A 20,323-nucleotide genomic window follows, 5' to 3' on the forward strand; every position below is an offset into this window, starting at 1 on the left:
GTGGCGTCGCCACACCACTCCCCCCGGAAGAACCGGAGGTGGATGACGTCAGGACGAGCTCAGCAGTCTGTGCGTGATGAGCTTACAAGTGCCAGTGTGCTCAAGTCTGCGGTGAGTCGAGACGAGCAGGTTGCGGTGCTCTATCCACGGTGAGTCGGGATAGTGAGCGGAGGCGTCTTCGATGGTCGGGCGTGGAGCTGGGCCAGAGCTGTACCCGTGACCAGTGAAGTGACGGTTGCTTGCTGCCGAGGAACCAGGAAGGTCGGTTGCGATCTGCGATGGTCCCTGAAGGCTGGATGCTGGCTTGTTGAAGACTGGAGCTGATGACGGAGTGGCGGAGATGGTGAGGATGGCGGAGGCTGATGCCGAAGATGGTGGTGATGGAAGGTCACGTTCCAATCACGTCGGGGTCACCAATGCAATGTGGGATAGGATGCTCAACCACTATAAGGAAGCTAAATGTTAGTGCTTCCTTCCGAGCGGGTGTTGTGCTCGGGGACCAAGGTCCAATTTATACCATCTTGGTTTGCCTATATATACTTGGCAGGATATAAAACTCCGTCACCGCGATGCAGGTTTGTATGAGCGGCGGTGTGTGCCATAGTGAAGTAGTAACTGCGCCATCTGTTGGTCACTAGTTTGTAGTGGCGTCGCCACACCACTCCCCCCGGAAGAACCGGAGGTGGATGACGTCAGGACGAGCTCAGCAGTCTGTGCGTGATGAGCTTACAAGTGCCAGTGTGCTCAAGTCTGCGGTGAGTCGAGACGAGCAGGTTGCGGTGCTCTATCCACGGTGAGTCGGGATAGTGAGCGGAGGCGTCTTCGATGGTCGGGCGTGGAGCTGGGCCAGAGCTGTACCCGTGACCAGTGAAGTGACGGTTGCTTGCTGCCGAGGAACCAGGAAGGTCGGTTGCGATCTGCGATGGTCCCTGAAGGCTGGATGCTGGCTTGTTGAAGACTGGAGCTGATGACGGAGTGGCGGAGATGGTGAGGATGGCGGAGGCTGATGCCGAAGATGGTGGTGATGGAAGGTCACGTTCCAATCACGTCGGGGTCACCAATGCAATGTGGGATAGGATGCTCAACCACTATAAGGAAGCTAAATGTTAGTGCTTCCTTCCGAGCGGGTGTTGTGCTCGGGGACCAAGGTCCAATTTATACCATCTTGGTTTGCCTATATATACTTGGCAGGATATAAAACTCCGTCACCGCGATGCAGGTTTGTATGAGCGGCGGTGTGTGCCATAGTGAAGTAGTAACTGCGCCATCTGTTGGTCACTAGTTTGTAGTGGCGTCGCCACACAGTCGGCGTAGTCGAGAATAGGGAAGAGTAAAGCTTGAACAAGAGCAATTTTGGTGGGTATGGGTAAAAAGTTTCGCAACCTATTTATTGACGCTGCAGCCGCAAACACCTTCCTGCTGACCTCCCCAATCTGGGTTGTCCATGTGAGAGCACTGTCGATGTGAATACCGAGGTTCTTCACGACTTTGCTAAAAGGTATCTGGACACCGTCAAACATGATGGGTGGAAGGGCACTCCAGTTAATCTGAGAAATCTGCCTGGAACCACCCAACACGATAATCTGCGTTTTGGTGGGGTTGACCTTAAGCCCATGAGCCCTGCTCCAGTCCAGGATTATTTCGAGATCACTGTTCACGACTTCTACAGCACTCGAAAGGTCTCCAAGGCCCCCCTGCGAATAAATCTGGAGATCGTCTGCGTACAAGTGAAAAGAGGATCTAAGGTTGATAGAAATGGTGTTAATGAAAACTGCGAATAGGAGAGGAGACAGCACACCACCTTGCGGCACACCGGCATTGATGTCANCTTGCGTTTTGGTGGGGTTGACCTTAAGCCCATGAGCCCTGCTCCAGTCCAGGATTGTTCCAAGATCGCTGTTCACAACCTCCACAGCGCTCGAGAGGTCTCCTAGGCCCCCCTGCGAATAAATCTGGAGATCGTCTGCATACAAGTGAAAAGAGGATCTAAGGTTGATAGAAATGGTGTTGATGAAGACTGCGAATAAGAGAGGAGACAGCACACCACCTTGCGGCACACCGGCACTGATGTCACACCACGCTGAGAGACAGTCCCCCGCGCGAATGCGTTGTCGGCGACCGTGCAGGTAACTATGAAACCAGCCAAGAACTGTCGGAGATATGTTAAGAGAACGGAGTATCCCGATTAGTATGTCAAAATCGACTGTATTAAAAGCATTGCTAAAATCTAGCAACGCCAGCACAGTAAGTTGCTTCGAGTCCATTCCGCGTCTAATGTCGTCCAAGATCTTAACCAATGCAGTAGTCGTACTATGCCCAGGTCTGAAACCAGATTGGAAAGGGTTAAGGAGTTGGTTTCCGACCAAGAAAGTACTGAGCTGGTGATGAACGATTCGTTCCATTACTTTAGAGATAAAAGGAAGTATGGATATAGGACGGTAGTCGGTGTAAGATGTAGGATTTGACTTTTTAGGGAGAGGAGTCACTTGAGCATCTTTCCATATTGTAGGAAAGATGCCTGTGGAGAGAGAATGGTTCAGGATGTGGGTAATAATGGGAGAAAGGATGTCAAGCAATGGAACGATCATGTTCCGGCTTATGTTATCATTTCCGACGGCATTCGAAGCAATGGACAATACGTTCTTCTTAACATCACAATCAGATACTGAGCTAAAAGTAAAAGCTGAATAGTCTGGAGTTGGAAGCACTGAAAGTTGACTTAGGGTTTTATTTTTAACTGTGTCATCAAGAGCACCAGAAGTTGAGAAGTGTTTATTTAAAAGGTCGAAGTTAATGTCTTTGGGAGTAGTATCGTTACGTATTTTTCCAATTCCAATAGACTTTAAGAATTTCCAGACTTTAGCTGGATCTCCATTTTCTACAGACTTGTGAATATGTCGTCTTTGAGCGTCTCTACACATAGTATTGCAGCGATTTCAATTATTATGAACTATTCTGATTATTTTTAAATTCTGTCGCCATAGCAAAAATTTTAACAGCATTTTAGTGTTTCGGCAGTCGTAGGCAAGATAGACAGTTCCTCCGTGGTTAAGGATTCAGGGTAATACTCGCTTCCACCTTCAGCCTGATCATCACTTTCCATCAATTTGTATGTTAATGCAGGCCAAGAGCTTCTCGATTGTGTATAATAACGGCTAGAAATAGAACAGACATTATGATAGAAAATGATATTGCTATAAAAACAAATGATAACCTATGTTGTTATCGTGTATGTGCGTAATTTATTATGTATTCACATTACATACAAGGGCAAAGTTTAATTAATACTGCAATTGCAATTAATGTTTTAACACCACTATAAATACCCAGTAATAATGTGACAATGTATTTATTATTCGTATCAATTTGCAACTATAATGCTTTACTTCCTAGTTCCGTTTGCCTTGTTAAACAATGAAGATTAAATTACCATTTAAATTATGTCACTAACAAAGTAATCAATATAATCATCATGTCTCTTTCAAAGTATGGCGAAGATATATCAAGCTAAACACTGAGGCATATTATGTAAGATTTTGCTACGAAAATGAAGTCTGATATTGTACAGCATGACAGAAAATCACCATACCTACACATATTTCAAACTGACTGTGCTCCGCGGTGTTACTCGCGGTAAAACGTAGCTGTGTTAATATCCAGGGAGTCAGCTAACTCCATACCAAATGTTATTAAAATCGTTCCAGCCATTTAGACGTGAAGAAGTAATAAGCATACACACTCACAAAGTTTCGCCTTTATAATATTAGTGTGATTCAAATATATTTTGTTTGCACAATTTTGGTTAAACACAAGATTTCAAAACTATTAACCACTGCATAATAGAGATCTAAAATTTGCCGTATAATTTTCGGAATTATAACTGTCACGTTTTATCTACACTTGTTACAACTACAAGCCACTCGATAGATGAAACTTAAAACACCCATCATTTTACGTAGGGGGTTAAAAAAAAGGAAACTAGTATACTGCATTTCCCTACTCTACACCACCTAATCGGGATTCCCCTGGCGTAGAAGCAACCGACACGCAGTCTTCCTTGCTTTATAATAATTTACTTTGTATGCAACAGTGGATGGCACACCGTGACATCGCTCGGAGTATTTAGTATGATAATACTTCAAAGCTTTAAGTATAAGGTTGGATCGTCGCTTCCGTGAGCGGAATAGAGCTTTGTGGAAGATTAAACTAAAGCTTATTAAAGGAAGTTCTCTTGTGACTTGGAGGGTGAATATTGGCATTTAATTTTAATATCTACAAGGATATTACAAGTTTTGATAGATTAGAAGGTAGGAACTTCTTCCGTCGAGCAACTAGGTTGTATCATATCCCAGTGTCAGACTTTTTGAGCTACCGAACTAGTTTAGTAATTAGCTTACAATATAATGGTTTACTGAACCATATTAACTATTTTTACCAAAGTAGAAAAAATACTCTTCACACTAATGCTTTTTCTGAGAAAGAAGCCGAAGAAGTAAGCAGTAATTAGTTATAGCAAAACTGTCTACTGTGATGATGATAATGATGATGATAAGGATGCTCCATTCAATCTCATCAAGATCAGTGGCTTAATTCACGTATTTTGACAGTCAAGATCTCGCTGACGTTCGTCTTCCCATTGAAAAACAGTTCTAAATCCGTATTCACAAGGGTAATTTTGATAGAACGATTACTCGATAGGATCGCATTCAGCGATTTGTTGTCATTAAAGTTTTGTTACGTCGTCCCATTGAAAAATAAATCCATTACATAATTTTGTTACGTGAATAAGGCTTGAGGGCTAGAGATGCAAATGTAGTGTAGTCTTACACAAAACTTAAAGGGGCTTAAAGTACTTCATTGGGGGGCTTACACTATTTCAAGTATCTGGTTTCCTAGTTTCTCAACTCTTGGCCCTTAAAAGGCTCCAGCACCACGCACAGCACGGGGAAACAATTTTAAACCTATTACTGTTGTATTGAACTTAGCTTGAGAGTTGGGAGTGGTGTAAGTCACAGAAAGTGTACGTTAGACAACATTTTCAAGACAGAGAAGTGAAAGAGCCTTTTAAAAGCCTATTTGTAAAAAAAATATAATAAAAAAACTTTTTTAAAAACAAGCTTTATTCTGAAATGCAGTTGTACTAAAACGAAAATAATAATTGTATGCAGTGCTCGGGAAAACGAATCCAACGAACCTAAACTCGATAAGTTTCCACCGTTTCGTTTAGGAGTTCCTATGGCCACCTCCTGACTCCATCATCAGACCAGCTCAATGGTACCATAACATTGCATTGTCATCGTACTTACATAGGTATACTTTTCAGCTCAATCGGTTGAGGAGAACTGGTATTAAATTCAGTTGCAAGATTTGTCCCACACATACTAACAAGGTGAAGTCAATATAAAGCTTGTAATAATAAAATGAGTTTTATAAGTTTTAGAGATAGTTGGATTTGACAGTGTAGAACAATGGTAGAACTTTCTTCAAGATTTCATTCATCTCCAAGTAAATTCCATCTAAAACTTGTCCCCGGCGTAAGCACTATACCAACTTAAAAGCTACTAGTAAAGTCGGATTTTGCAGTGCTTACTGCTTACATAAAAACAAACAAACAGCTAGTTTTTTTTTATGTAAGCAGCAAGCATTGCAAAAATCGACTCTACATTACTAGCTTTAAATCCAAAAAGGCAATCTTCTTATCCCTTTGATAACAAGCAGTGGTTAAATCGACCACACATCAATTAGAATTTACGCTCTGAAGATACTGTTAAAATTCAATTAAAATATTTTTTCTAAAGGCAGTTCGATTTTTTCAAGTTGTCTATTTTTTTTTTCTAAAGGTTGATAAAAATTATGTTCTTCGCTCTACCCTCCAACTTAAAGCAATCCCCAGATCGTGACTGCAATTAGTGTTTCCTATCCAAGCGACAGAAGTCAGATATCTGTAGGCCAAAGGAAAATACCAGCCAATAAAATTCAAATTGCTTTATTGAAACTACGAGGGATTTATTGTAGTTAGGACTGTGTAGTTGAAGTTACTTATTTATTACACCAGCCACCCGCCCTGGATTCACACGGGTGCTAAGTATACATATTATAAACCTGCCTCTTGAATCACTCTATCTATTAAAAAACTCGCATCAAAATCCGTTACCTAGTTTTAAGATCTAAGCATTCATAAGGACAGGACAGACAACGGAAAGCGACTTTTTATACTATCTAGTGATCAACTTAAAGGGAGATTGATTTTCTTTAGTCACAAACTAAAACTACCGTTATTGTAATATGTTTTTATCAAAATTGTGACAGATCTAATAACAAACATACCCAATTACCCATCTTTATTAGAAAGACAAGTAACGCGCACAAAGCAGCAAATTGTTAAATTACTACTGTGAAATATGACATCTGGAAGTTTTTTGGAGTTGTGATGCTACTAAAACTAAAAAAACGCCTTAAGTTTAACAAACTTTTCTAACTCTATGATATTTTCAAACATTCAACAGCGTTGGTCCCAATATAGACCCTTGCGGTACCCCATACAAATTTTTAACTAATTAATTTCTCTGTTGTTACAGATGCACACACAATGCGGAAACGCGGTGCAGAGGATGGTGATTACGATGAGAACCTGATGGGTGATGCGGGTACCACCGATGATGAGACGCAAAATGACGATAGAGGTAATAAATATAACAACTTTGTTACAAGTTTTTCTATTATTTAGATATGGATGTACCTATTGCTGAAAGCGTCCTTGGTGCGGTCATTGCTTTCCATTTGCTTTCTGATAAAATCGTATGAACGGTCCTGCGCTGCCCGCATCCAGACTCTTCCCGCGGCCTTTACCAGATCGTCGGTCCACCTAGTAGGAGGCCTGCCCACGCTATGTCTTCCAGCCCGTGGTCGCCACTCGAGAACTTTCCTGCCCCAACGGCCATCGTCTGCGTCATCGGATGCGGGCAGCGCAGGACCGTTCATTGTTGAAAACCTTGGGGGAGGCCTTTGTCCAGCAGTGGACGTCATTTGGCTGAAACGACGAAAATCGTATTTTAGGAATTTGAAGCTAGTGATGCTACTAATAAAAAGAACATTGATGCTATAAGATAGAGGTAACCATTAAAAATTAAAAAATATAAAACATAAAAATATTTTTTTCAAATCGTATCAGTAGTTCCTGTGATAAGTGCGTCAAACAAACTTCAGCATTGTTGCTGATAATATTGCTCTAGAAAAATGTTTATTTTATTAATATTCTGTATCTCATTGCAGGCGACGAAGAAGACACCCCTCCAGAAATTATCATCACGCAACCTACCAGTTACAACGTGACAGTCGGGAGGACAGTGCGGCTAGAGTGCAAAGTCTCGCCCAACAGTAAGATCCAATTTTAAACTTTCTTTCATCATTATTATACGGAAAAGGCAGCGTGAGACAATCAAGGTGGACCGACGACGTCATATAGGTAGCAGGAAAGTGCTGGACGCAGGCCGCTACCAACCGGGCAACATGGAAAGCTTTGGGGGAGGCCTATGTTCAGCAGTAGACGTCCTATAGCTGAGATAATAGCCAAATCCTCGTACTGGTTACATGGGTTTGGGGGGCTTTATATTTGCATATTTCACCCTTAGTCGCCTTAAATGGCATTCACAGGAAGAGTGCAGTGGTTCTAACCTACTATGCCAGAATACGGTCATGGCGACTCACCAAATAAACTAAATTTAGTTACAATTAAACTATATTTTAATTGATGACATAATCGAAAGTTCATTTCTAACTCGACCAACCGTCTGGCCGCCATATTTGTCATCAAACTGTCACGGGAAGTGCCCAAAAGGAACTCCTGAGCATTTTTGGCGCCACCGGAAACGACGCCATCTTGTGAATTAAACTTTTTATTGAATGAATCATGGCGCTAGATTTTTTATGCCAATGATTTATTGATAGTCACATTATGAATAATAATAAGTAGTAATAGTTCGAAGACAGATTTCTCATGATTAATTTAAATTTCATTCAATCAATCAAAATCACTGTACGCAAGAAATTGTTGATTAAAAAGCTGATTTTTATTGCTTTTTATTTCATCGGTTTTAATTTTGAAGATAGATTTAATTGTATTAGATTAGATTTTAATCCTTCAAGCTCCGCGAACCTAGAAACAATACATAATCATAAATAACTTGAAAAAATCGAACTGCCTAAGGCGGGAATTGAACCCACGACTTGATGAAACAAACGCTGGCTGTAACAGCGTATTACACTTGAAAATTTCGACAGGTTCATCCAGTGTCTAAGTAGCTCAGTTGGAAGAGCAGTCGCCCGGCAAGCGGAAGGTCGTGGGTTCAATTCCCGCCTTAGGCAGTTCGATTTTTTCAAGTTATTTATAATTTTCAAATTAGTTTGAGATGCGACTCTTAACGCTAAAAATTAAATAACAATACATAATCAATTGTTACGAGGCAGCTGGCTACCGCTTGGGGGCTGACAGGTTAAACTAGAGTTTAGGTGCTTTATTAGGAATTATGTTTAATGTTACAATGTGGTTGTTCATTATTCAATGGTTTTGATGGATGGTCACTTCATTTAAACAATATCGGATTATAGTTTTTTGTTTTCTTCTCAATTGCAGACAGACCTGTCATCCAGTGGTCGAAGGACGGCCAGCCGCTCTTTATGGGTCAAGCCAGGTTCCCAATGGCCCAACTGGAAATGCCGGAGAGGCTGAATGTGTAAGTACTCATCATCATCATTTTCAGCCACAGGAGCAAGAGATCCACTGCTGAACATAAAAATCCCCCAAATATTTCCATATTGACCGGATGGTAGCGGCCTGCATCCAGCACCTTCCTGCTACCTTTATAAGGTCATCTATCCACCTTATGGACGTCGTATGCAGCGCTGGCTCACTCCAGAATCTTGCCAATCCTGCGAAATATCCGCAAGGACCGAAGTTCAAATATTAAAAAAATCCTTTCCATGCTCATCAGCAATGAGTCATTTAGTATGGGGATGTAAATTATTGAGAATTTGATATTTGTCCGCTTCCTACGGTTACCTAGTTGTATTTGAGCAAGACATCAATCTGTGCACTAATATTACTATTTATGTATGTTTATCTAGACAATTTTATGTAGCTAACTATTTTATTTATTTTACCAAATGTCCGTGACCCTCACTCGGCATGGGACACACTGAAAACCAGCGCCGTGGCCTTCGTCACCGTGAGCCACGGCATATGCTGAGTGGGGTCCCGTTGCAGTGGGCATCTTGTTGGTGGATGGGTGGCACTGCTCAGTTTACTCTTGTTTTTATTTTTTCTTCTTCCATTTTTATGTGCCATTGTCTTGTCTATGTAATTGCCTGTATTTGTGTGATGTCCATTGTAATAAATGTATCTTTCTTTCTTTCTTTCTTTCTGTTTGATCAAGTTTAGAACCTGTATATTTTTTCTATGCTTTCAGCTCCATCGCTACCAACGACCTGTTGATCGTTGACGTCAGACCAGCTGACAGCGGCAAGTACAAGTGCACGGTGATCCAGGCCCAACAAACCTCTATCGAACACATCATCGCTGTTCAGGAAGCTCCCAGGATTATCAGTAAGTACATCATCATCAGCCCATGAATGCTCTGCTAGATGCATTAATTATTCTGTATCCACGATCGAAACCATTGTTTTTAAAGAATATGAGCAATTGAACTACACAAATTACTAATACGGGACTATTAGTATTAGCCCCTCGTACTAAGCTAAATTATGCTTGTGATGTGAGAGGGCTCACCACAATAGTCGAGCGTCAACGGGGTTCAAACCCGCGTTCCTCGGATGTCGAGTGAGCCAGTCCTTCACCGTTCGGCTATCGTGGCTTCAAAAGGCCTCATTAAAATGACTATTTATGAACTGCTTTTCGCAGCAACTACCACATAAATATTAGAATATGTGACAGCTAAGAATAGGATCGGTCCTTGTAGAAATACTTCGACAACAATGAATGTCTTTGGTCGAAACAAATAAACGAAGCAAAACAAAAATTTGCTACAAACAAGACTTTTGATAACTGCAGGGCAAAGGTCAGGCATAAATACCCATATTAATATCTATTTGGCATTATCTATTTCAGGATACACCGTATCAGACAACGGCGTTGTGATGGAGGGATCAGAACTGGTGCTGAGGTGCGATGTGGCTGGATCCCCTGCTCCTACCATCATCTGGTCCAGAGATAACGGCGCTGGGGTATGTATTACATTCTGGAACCATTTCATTCATCATCGTTGGTGGTAGAGCTTATTCTAAGTCCGCCTGGCTAGCTAGTAGCTACCGCCCTCTTACCTAAGTCTGTCGTCATAACAACAATGTTAACAGCATTGTTGTGTTCCGGCAAAAGATAGCCAGTTGCTCTGTGGTTGAGGATTCCGGGTGAACTCGCATCCACCTTCGGCCTGATCATCACTTACCATCAGGTGAGATACAGGCCAAGAGATTCCTCGTTGTAGATAAAAAAACATCATCCTCATTTCAGCCACAGGACGTCCACTGCTGAACATAGCAGTCCCCCAATGATTTCTATAGCCGGGTTGGTAGCGGCCTGCATCCAGCGCTTTCTATCTATAAGAGGTCGTCAGTCCACCTTGTGGATCATGGGTCCATTTCACTAACAATGTTTTTACTACTAACATTGGCATTACGACTTTGGCATAATTTTACTTTTCCTTAAAATTAACAAATAGGTATTCATTGGATAATATGGTATCAATATATTATTTATTTATAAAAGGACACAACAAATGCACTTTAACAGAACTAATTGCATTAAAGTATCATCAGACTTAATTAAATTTGGGGACTTGTCACTATCAAATACTAATGATTGCATACCGTTAACTTTACTTCTTTTGTTATAATGTGGACAATTAGCTATTGCCTTTTTGTCAGTTTTTGAGGGCTTAGAAATTAAGATTCTTTTCATGTAAGAAACTTCAGCAAAATCGATCATTCTAAAGAAATTAACATTAAGAAGTTTATTACGTTGTATGTTTTGTAGTGTCGCACATCCTTTCATTTCATCTAACTTTGTACTCCCAACAAATTATATTCCTGACTCATCCAGTATAATCTAAATTTCCTTACTTTCAGCCTAATTTTAACCCGCTCTTTGCGTCATATTCCTCTTATTGTACTGATGAGTCTAGGAAACTGGAGTTTATTATTAAAGTTTAAACAGGAACGGAGGGAAACGGAATTAGACCCAATGAGCAAGGAGGGTTGGATTTCAAAACATTAAATTCTAAATGTATCGTTAGAAAACAGCTTTGTGCTTCTTGAATCTGGGATTTCAGTAAAAGCTGTTGTTAGGTAGGTACTGCTGTTTCTGCTGTCTGTTTTATTTTATTTTTCATCCTGAATCATATTTTCTATTTCTCTTCTAAAGTGATTATTGGATTTGGTCTTTCCAATTATCATAATGATGGAACTGGAAGTTTTAGTTTTGATCAATTGAGTATTTAGTTTGTTGTTCTGCCATAATTACGTCATACTCTTAAATATTCATAGTCATAGTTGTCTATTTGTTACTTCATGCTCATAACAGATAATGTAAACTAATGTTTGCAATAAATTGTATGGTGCATTAATCACCTGCCCCAGAGTCCGGCTCGAAGGACAAGCCTGAACAGAAAAACCATGACAAAAACGCATTAATCTTACTATTTTATCCAAGATAGGGCAGGTATTTGACCGCAATAGCACCTAGTGTTAAGTGAGATGCAGTCTAGGATGTTACATTATCGACCGTATTCACAAACATTACTATGAGGTCTTACAGTGCACATGGACGCACAGGGTGACATACGAACCAATGACAGAGCTCATTTCAACGCTGTTAAATTTTCTGCTTCACTTAAGCAAGTATCATTTGTGAATACGGGCGAATACCTGCCTTGTAAGTGCCTATTCACTCTCACCTTAATATTTACTTTTTTCGTTTCCAGAACGTCCGCCTTACAGAAGCGGACGCCATCTTTACCCTGAACACGGCCACCATCAAGAATATCCGCCGCGAGCATGCTGGGAAGTACTACTGCTTTGTGTTCAACGCCCTCGGAAGCACACAGTCAGAACACAACGTGAAGGTTCTGCGTAAGTATTTCTGAGTTCTTTATTTCTAAAACGGATTTATAGCAAGTTGGAATTTGGTCCTTCAGACAAAGGATCTAAGTTAAAAATTCTCCTGTACTTCTTCATCTTGTCGTGTCCACAACAAACCTATACAGTATCAGCTCAATATTTCGCCACAATAGTGGTTTTGTCAGTAGCCTTAATTAAATCTTCCTGCGTGCAGTTGTTTGGGCACGCAGGGCACAACATCATGTGCTTCGTCGACTGGGGAGCAAAACCACACGACTTGTACTCCAGTTTGAGCCATCGAAGAATCCCCACCTGAACAGATTGTCCTTGTCCCTGAGAAACTGGTTGAATAAAGAACTCCCAAAACTAGAGGCAATGGAGAATTTAACATACACTCCTCACACGACGGGTTGGAGAGGCCTTTATGTGCACAATATTGTCCTTTAGCCGCCTCTTACAAGAATGGGAGTGGTTCTATTCTTTTTAAACTAAATCTTTTTTTCTATTAATTTCAGACAAGCCTCATGTGCAAGTTCACAAAACAGTCGTCAACTCAGCTTTGGAAGTGGAAGCCATTTTGCAGTGCGTTGCTCACGCAGAACCTGCGTAAGTATTAAATTCCATTGTATTTTTGTGAAAAAACTCCAAACAAGAATTTAATACCTCTTCAAACCTTACTAAACCAAATCTCATAAAAGAGATAGGCTTTAGCTAGACCAAGACCTTTTCTTGCAACGAATACTTATACACTGGACCGCAAAGAAAAAGGTTTGGATTAAACATAACTGCAGCTTTATGAAATAGAAACTAAACTTATTCAAGCTTTTTAGTTTTAATAAAATAACATAAACTAAATAATAATAACTAATAAAGATCTGTGGTTTTCTGATTAAAGAAAAATAAAAATAATAATAAAAATAAAATCCTACTAATATTATAAATGTGAAAGTTTGTATGGATGTCTGGATGTCTGGATGTCAACATGTTTGTTACTCTTTCACGCAAAAACTACTAAACGGATTTCGACAAAACTTTACAGTATTATTGTTTATAACCCAGAATAACATAAAACTATAATTCATTTCTTTGATATTCCAGCCCCAGAATCACCTGGTACAAGGACGGCAGCATGATCGACCAGTTCTCCCCGTACGTGGTATCCACCGACGGCCCTCACTCCAACCTCACCGTTACTCCGCATCAGGACTCCGACTTCGGCACCTTCACTTGTGTGGTAAGTATATACTCATACATACATACTTGGAGACTTGTTCAGAGAAAAAAATTGTCACTGAGGTAGTGCGAACAACCAGACGTCCATTTTTTTTAACTATGAGGACATAAATACCTTCAATAACGCCCCTTTTCTGACGAATAATCATGCGAACTTACCTGAAACAAGTTAAAAATAACTGTTAGTAACACTCGTTAATTTGTGATGTAACTAAGTACAACCAGTACCTCTATTACGAAAAACTTTCGAGTTCGTTTCGTTTGCGTATTCAAAGTGCCATCGAAAAATTTTGTATGAAAAATTAAACAGCGCCCCCTATATTATAGCCGAACTAGGGGGCGCTGTTTAATTTTTCATACACTTTGAATACGCAAACGAAACGAACTCGAAAGTTTTTCGTAATAGAGGTACAGTAGTACTTATTATTATTCTGTGGTACAACTAGCTAAGAAAGCACAGTCCATGCATTAGAGGTAAGCAAAGTTGAAAAAAAGAAAGAAAGAAATAAAAAAATATTTATTTGACAACTAAATAATTTAATACAAAACAATGGAGAATTCCACACACACACACACACACACACACACACACACACACACACACACACACACACACAAAGAAACCTCACGGCCAATTATTATTATCAAGTTAGTGTGCTCAGGTAGTCAAACAGAAACTTTTGCCTCCACTGAGAATCAAACCCGGGACCTCTGGGTCTTTAGATTTAGTCTATCCTTATTTTTCTAACGTAATAATACATTTCCAGGCCACCAACAGCCACGGCAAGCACAACCGCAGCATCGAGCTGGTGCAGAGACCAGTGGTCGAAGGAGTGGAGTTGGAAGGCAACAAGCTGAGCTGGCGCGTGCACTCGCACCAGCCGCTGAGGAAGGTGGAACTACAGCTGAGGGACACGGTACGTAATCTTGATACTACAGGACTATCCAAAGACAGACGACGAAGGATCTTATGTAGAAAATACTGCACGAGAGACTGGTGATCGGCGAACGCTTGCGAAGATTCGTGATCAAGCGAGCAGTTCGGCAAATCATACTTCAGCTGAGACCATTTTTTCTACAGTAAGCGAACGGCGACGAAAGTCTACGAAACGAATGAATGCGAGCGCTGTGGCAGCTCAAAATGAAGCTGAGGGACATGGTATGTACTAGTAAGAGGTCTATCTAATGACAGACGATGAAGTAAATGTGGGACGCATGGAACGCGAAACCAGCTGTGGCATACAGTGCATTAGACTAAAGCCCGGTCTGTGAGCACGTAGAATTTTGTCCAATGACCCCAAGCTATAATCCTTATCGCTCGCGCGTTTGCTGTCGCGACTGTGCGACGGGCGGCCGCAGTGCGAGCGCGACAGCAACATAATTACGCGCGAGCGATAAAGATGGGTAGCTTGGGGTCATTGGACAAAATTCTACGTGCTCGCAGACCAGACTATAGAAGTCTCTCTAATGACAGATGACGAAGGGTCTTATGTAGGACGCCGTCGTCAGTGATTTGGTAATTGATGAATAATAAAATGCCGAACGTCTGAAAGTTCCCGAACAAATGGGATTAAAACAGCTTGAATAGTAGCTGAGGACCACGATATGTATAGCGCAGTATAGAGACTTGAGGCAGTACAACCGCAGCATCAATACCCAATACTTTATCAATGAGGGCTATCGTTTTAGCGCTCACCAGTTGGCCCACTGTAGAGTAAGGTCCTGTCACTTGCTAGTAGCGAAGACAGTGGCGCCAACTTGTGAGCGCTAAAGTGGTAGGAGGACTATCGCATTTGCACTCATCAGGATGGCGCCACTGTAGAGTAAGGTCCTGTCAATCGCCAGGGGTGCCAACTGTTAGGTATAAAAACGATAGCCCTCATTATCAAGCTGGTGCAGAGACCAGTGGTCGAAGGTGTAGAGTTGGAAGGCAACAAGCTGAGCTGGCGCGTGCACTCGCACCAGCCGCTGAGGAAGGTGGAACTACAGTTGAGGGACACGGTACGTAATCTTGATACTACAGGACTATCAAAAGACAGACGACGAAGGATCTTATGGGAACGTACTGCACGAAAGACTGGTGATCGGCAAACGCTTGCGAAGATTCGTGATCAAGCGAGCAGTGCGGCAAATCATACTTCAGCTGAGACCATATATTCTACAGTAAGCGAACGGCGACGAAAGTCTACGAAACGAATGAATGCGAGCGCTGTGGCAGCTCAAAATGAAGCTGAGGGACATGGTATGTACAGTCACGGAATGAAAAGGTTCGTCAGTTTTCAAATTGATTCCTTCAACGAATCGCGAGCACATATTACCTTTTGAAACTATGTTACAGAATAATCTCGAGTTAGAGAAAGTAATCTTTAACTGTTCGTCAGTAAAGTTCAAAATTATTCAGATCAAAGTTGTTTGACGATTTATCTTGTCAAGAAGATTATTATGATTGATAAACTAAAACCTTCTTGTTGGTTCAACCTGCTATTATTATTTCTATTAAATAAAAAAAACTATTGTCAATTGGTCAATGTCATCATTGCATTGCACTGATGGGATAGAAAAATAAACAAGCAAAACCTTATTTGTTAGCAAACGTCATATTGATTTAAATGTTAGCAGCACTGTTTCTTGCACGGTTATGTTGGCAGGTTTGACTCTTACAGTACTTAGTGCAAGCGAAAACCGACACTAAGGTGACGAACCTTTTTATTCTGCGACTGTACTAGTAAAAGGTCTATCTAATGACAGACGATGAAGTAAATGTGGGACGCATGGAACGCGAAACCAGCTGTGGCATACAGTGCATTAGACTAAAGCCCGGTCTGTGAGCACGTAGAATTTTGTCCAATGACCCCAAGCTATAGTCCTTATCGCTCGCGCGTAATTATATTGCTGTCGCGACTGTGCGACGGGCGGCCGCAGTGCGAGCGCGACAGCAACATACGCGCGAGCGATAAGGATGGGTAGCTTGGGGTCATTGGACAAAATTCTACGTGCTCGCAGACCAGACTATACAAGTCTCTCTAATGACAGATGATGAAGGGTCTTATGTAGGACGCCGTCGTCCGCAATCTCGTAATCGATGAATAATAAAATGCCGAACGTCTGAAAGTTCCCGAACAAATGGGATTAAAACAGCTTGAATAGTAGCTGAGGAACACGATATGTATAGCGTAGTATAGAGACTTAAGGCAGTACAACCGCAGCATCAATACCCAATACTTTATCAATGAGGGCTATCGTTTTAGCGCTCACCAGTTGGCGCCACTGTAGAGTAAAGTCCTGTCACTTGCTAGTAGCGAAGACAGTGGCGCCAACTTGTGAGCGCTAAAGTAGTAGGAGGACTATCGCATTTGCACTCATCAAGATGGCGCCACTGTAGAGTAAGGTCCTGTCAATCGCCAGGGGTGCCAACTGTTAGGTATAAAAACAATAGCCCTCATTATCAAGCTGGTGCAGAGACCAGTGGTCGAAGGTGTAGAGTTGGAAGGCAACAAGCTGAGCTGGCGCGTGCACTCGCACCAGCCGCTGAGGAAGGTGGAGCTGCAGCTGAGGGACACGGTACGTAAAATAGTCGGCGAACATCTGCGAATGTTCGGCACAAAGTTCGGCGAATGACGGCGAACTTCTACGACGCTGAGGAATACGGTACATAGGTCAATAACAATGATCGGGGAACTTAAGCAAACGAATGTGAACAATTTTCGGCGAACGACGGCGAATGTCTACAAATCGAACGTTTGCGAATGAATGCAAACGCTGTAGCAGCTGTCTTCTTTTTTATGGATTATTTTTAATTAATTAATATCAGTATGCACCATTTTATTTGACTAAAAAACGTGCATCTGATTCTCCCCAATCCTCCATTAACAATTACTTGACTTGACTTAACAATTACTTAACATAACAATTACAATAAGCAGTATTTTTGTTTGACAACAGGAGGCCGTGGTGACCACATTAAACGTACCCCTGCCAGAGGACATCAACAAACACGAAATTGAGTTCATTTACGCCTTGGAAAACGTCACCCCTGGAAAATACGAGGTTGTGGTTAAAGCCGAGAACAGCAAGGAATGGAGCAGAGAGAGCGAACCCGTCATTGTGGATTACGGTTAGTTTTTCAATGGATACCAGTTTTGATACCAGTTTTTTGAACCAAAAATTCGGTATCTTTTCAGTAATTCTGTTAACGTCTAACATTTGAAACCAAGAGTGACTGGTACCAATTGGTTTGATACTTATACAAAGTCAAAGTGTTTTTAAAATGTTTTTTTTTGTTTTCCAAATTTTTTATCTTCACTTTTTTCACGGGAGCACATTATTTTTAATTTTTCCATTTCTTTTATTTTTACCTAATTTAACATCTGCATGTTTCTGATTTGCTTTTTTTTCTTCATTTTAGAAGCCATGCCCATGCCTATCCAGACTGCATCAGGTAATACTCATATCCAATGCATTTTTTTATTATTTTACATTTGCGATATTTTAATCATTAAGCAAACTACCAATTTTATTTTTATCACCTTTTATTTATCAAAACTACAATATTTTTGTATATTAGGGCCGACTTTTCAATCGTCAGATATCTTATAACTGAAGAATAACCATATTATTTTAAACTCAAAATCGGTAACTCAAAATTAAGGTACATGGTAGCAATCCCGTCAGTAATAATAATTATAAAGAATAACCTTGTTATTTTGACTTAATAATATTTCTCATACTAAAACTGTCAATGTGCCAAACTTATTCTTCAATTAAAAAGTAACCGATGATTGAAAAATTTGCCCTTAATATTAATTGAGAATGTTACTAGGTATGCAAAATCACTTGAAAACCTTTGTTACAGTTAAGCTTTTACATATACAAATACATTTGTTTTTATTTCATTCAAAAATACCAAGTAGTTATGATTTTATAGGCATTCGAAGTTCGCTTAAATATCGAGTCCCGCCGACGGTCACGTGACCCCGCGTGACGTAAATTCACAGTGCCCGCTCACTAGACAACGGATATAACTAAACATACTTTTTTTTTGTAAATACATACATTATATTACAAATTAATACCCAGACCCATCACAGAAATTAAAATTGAACCAAACCCAAAAATTTTATTGCGAAGTACCTTCCAGCTCCATCATTAGACCCAGGTTACTATATAGAATTGAAGTACTCGTCAATACAAAATGAACGAGCCCAAACTCGATGGAGTTAAGTCGTTTTATTATGGAGTTCCTATGGCCACCTTCCAGCTCCATCATCAGATCAGCTCCATGTCATCATAATATTGCATGGTCATCCAAATTACACGAGTATGCGAAATTTCAGCTTAATCGGTTGTCCGGAAGTGGGTCTTAATTCAGCTTGCAAGATTCCACCCATACAAATTTGAGCCAATCACTATTTATGACGTAACGCGCATAAAATGGCGGGCCGGCCGCCGCACCTTTAAAATTCAATATCTCGGAAACTAATTGACGTACATAGCTGGGCATTAACTCGTTAATCCGTTAATCGTTAATTAACGAAGTTAACATTTCTATTAACGGATTAACTTTTAAGTTAACTTTAAAAATTGTTAACGGACTCGTTAACTTCCGTTAAATTATCCTAAGTCCGTTAATCGTTAATCCAGTACCTACTATTTACCAAAAAGATACAGCAGGCACGCTGAAAAACACTTGAAAAACGCGTTCTGACAAGTACGTTCGGGCTTCCAGAACTTCCAGAACCCAAAACAACAGTTTTTGTAACCAGAACGAAACGATATAAAATATGCTATTTTTTTATTTATTTACAAGTTTTATATTGACTTCACTTGTTAGTATGTGTGGGACAAATCTTGCAACTGCATTTAAGACCAGTTCTCCTCAACCAATTGAACTGTTTGGTAGAATTATGTAAGTACGATGAAAATGCAATGTTATGGTACCATTAAGCTGGTCTGATGATGGAGTCAGGAGGTGGCCATAGGAACTCCTAAATGAAACGGCGGAATCGCATCGAATTTGGGTTCGTTGGATTTGTCTTTTCGAGCACTTTAGTACTAGAAGATATCCAGGGTCTTGATGATGGAGTCAGGAGGTGGCCATAGGAATTCCTAAACGAAACGGTGGAAACTTATCGAGTTTGGGTTTGTTGGATTTGTCTTTGGTGCTAAATTGTATTGTAATTGAACCAAGGCTCTGAGATTGAGATATTATAGACTACTAGCTGACCCGGCGAACTTCGTACCGCCTTAGCGTAGAGATTTTCTTAATATTTTTTTCCGTAAGAACCATCCTTGGACTTCCACAAACATTAAAAAAAAAGAATTATCGAAATCGGTTCAGCCGTTCACACGTGATGCCGTGACAACGCGAAACGGGTTTCATTTTTATATAATTGGGAAAGAAGTACCGAGTTTGAAGCGTTCATGAGCAGACATTGCAGTTGAATATTCAAGTTCTGAATTTGATTATTGATGAATAATAAAATAAATCTAACTCGATTGATGGTTTCATTTAATTTATTAAAATCAGGTTACCTATAATAATATTTTTTCGTTAATTTATGAAAATATCAAATTAGCCCGTAATCCTGAATCCTGATACATAAAGTTAGCCTATTAATTTAACACAGGTACGACTGTACTCAGTGTTGCACTATCAAATGCAATTGACGCGCCACTATGCCAGGGTTTTTATGTTCCTGGTCAGGCTATACTATTAATAATCATACATACTTCGCTGTATTAGAATTCATGTATTATATTATTATGTGGGTGCCTTCTTACGTGAATTGTAAACGAAGGTGATATTTTTGTCTTAAACAAATAAACGATTAATGTTTGTACATATATTTAAATGAATTGTTTCATTTATTATTTCCCCTCACCTTAATGTTTTATATTGACAATTAATTTTACAGATAATTTAATTTTAAGTTACATTTTCTAACAATAGGGTAACTACCCA

At 40.4% G+C, this 20,323-nt stretch overlaps 1 protein-coding gene across 1 annotated transcript; it reads left to right on the top strand.

Annotated features, from left to right (window-relative positions):
* The first annotated feature begins 6,576 nt into the window (after nt 1-6,576).
* LOC114358919 (lachesin) lies at nt 6,577-20,280 on the top strand. Its single transcript, XM_028313091.1, has 12 exons — nt 6,577-6,683; nt 7,273-7,377; nt 8,633-8,732; nt 9,465-9,601; nt 10,124-10,239; nt 11,994-12,141; nt 12,645-12,735; nt 13,228-13,363; nt 14,130-14,279; nt 17,305-17,476; nt 17,768-17,873; nt 20,277-20,280. The coding sequence occupies exons 1-12, from the start codon at nt 6,590-6,592 to the stop codon at nt 20,278-20,280; spliced, it is 1,359 nt and encodes a 452-aa protein (XP_028168892.1). The 5' UTR covers nt 6,577-6,589.
* The last annotated feature ends 43 nt before the right edge of the window (nt 20,281-20,323 follow it).

This window comes from Ostrinia furnacalis, unplaced genomic scaffold (assembly GCF_004193835.3).
Source record: "Ostrinia furnacalis isolate ACB-3 unplaced genomic scaffold, ASM419383v2 OfSCF4153, whole genome shotgun sequence".
NCBI lineage: Eukaryota > Metazoa > Arthropoda > Insecta > Lepidoptera > Crambidae > Ostrinia > Ostrinia furnacalis.

Excerpts from the sequence above, each read along its gene's own strand:
- LOC114358919 (XM_028313091.1), top strand. The coding sequence starts at position 6,590 with ATGCGGAAACGCGGTGCAGAGGATGGTGATTACGATGAGAACCTGATG. Across the intron at positions 8,733-9,464 it reads ATGCCGGAGAGGCTGAATGT|CTCCATCGCTACCAACGACC; the intron begins GTAAGTACTCAT and ends CTATGCTTTCAG. Across the intron at positions 17,477-17,767 it reads ACCCGTCATTGTGGATTACG|AAGCCATGCCCATGCCTATC; the intron begins GTTAGTTTTTCA and ends TCTTCATTTTAG.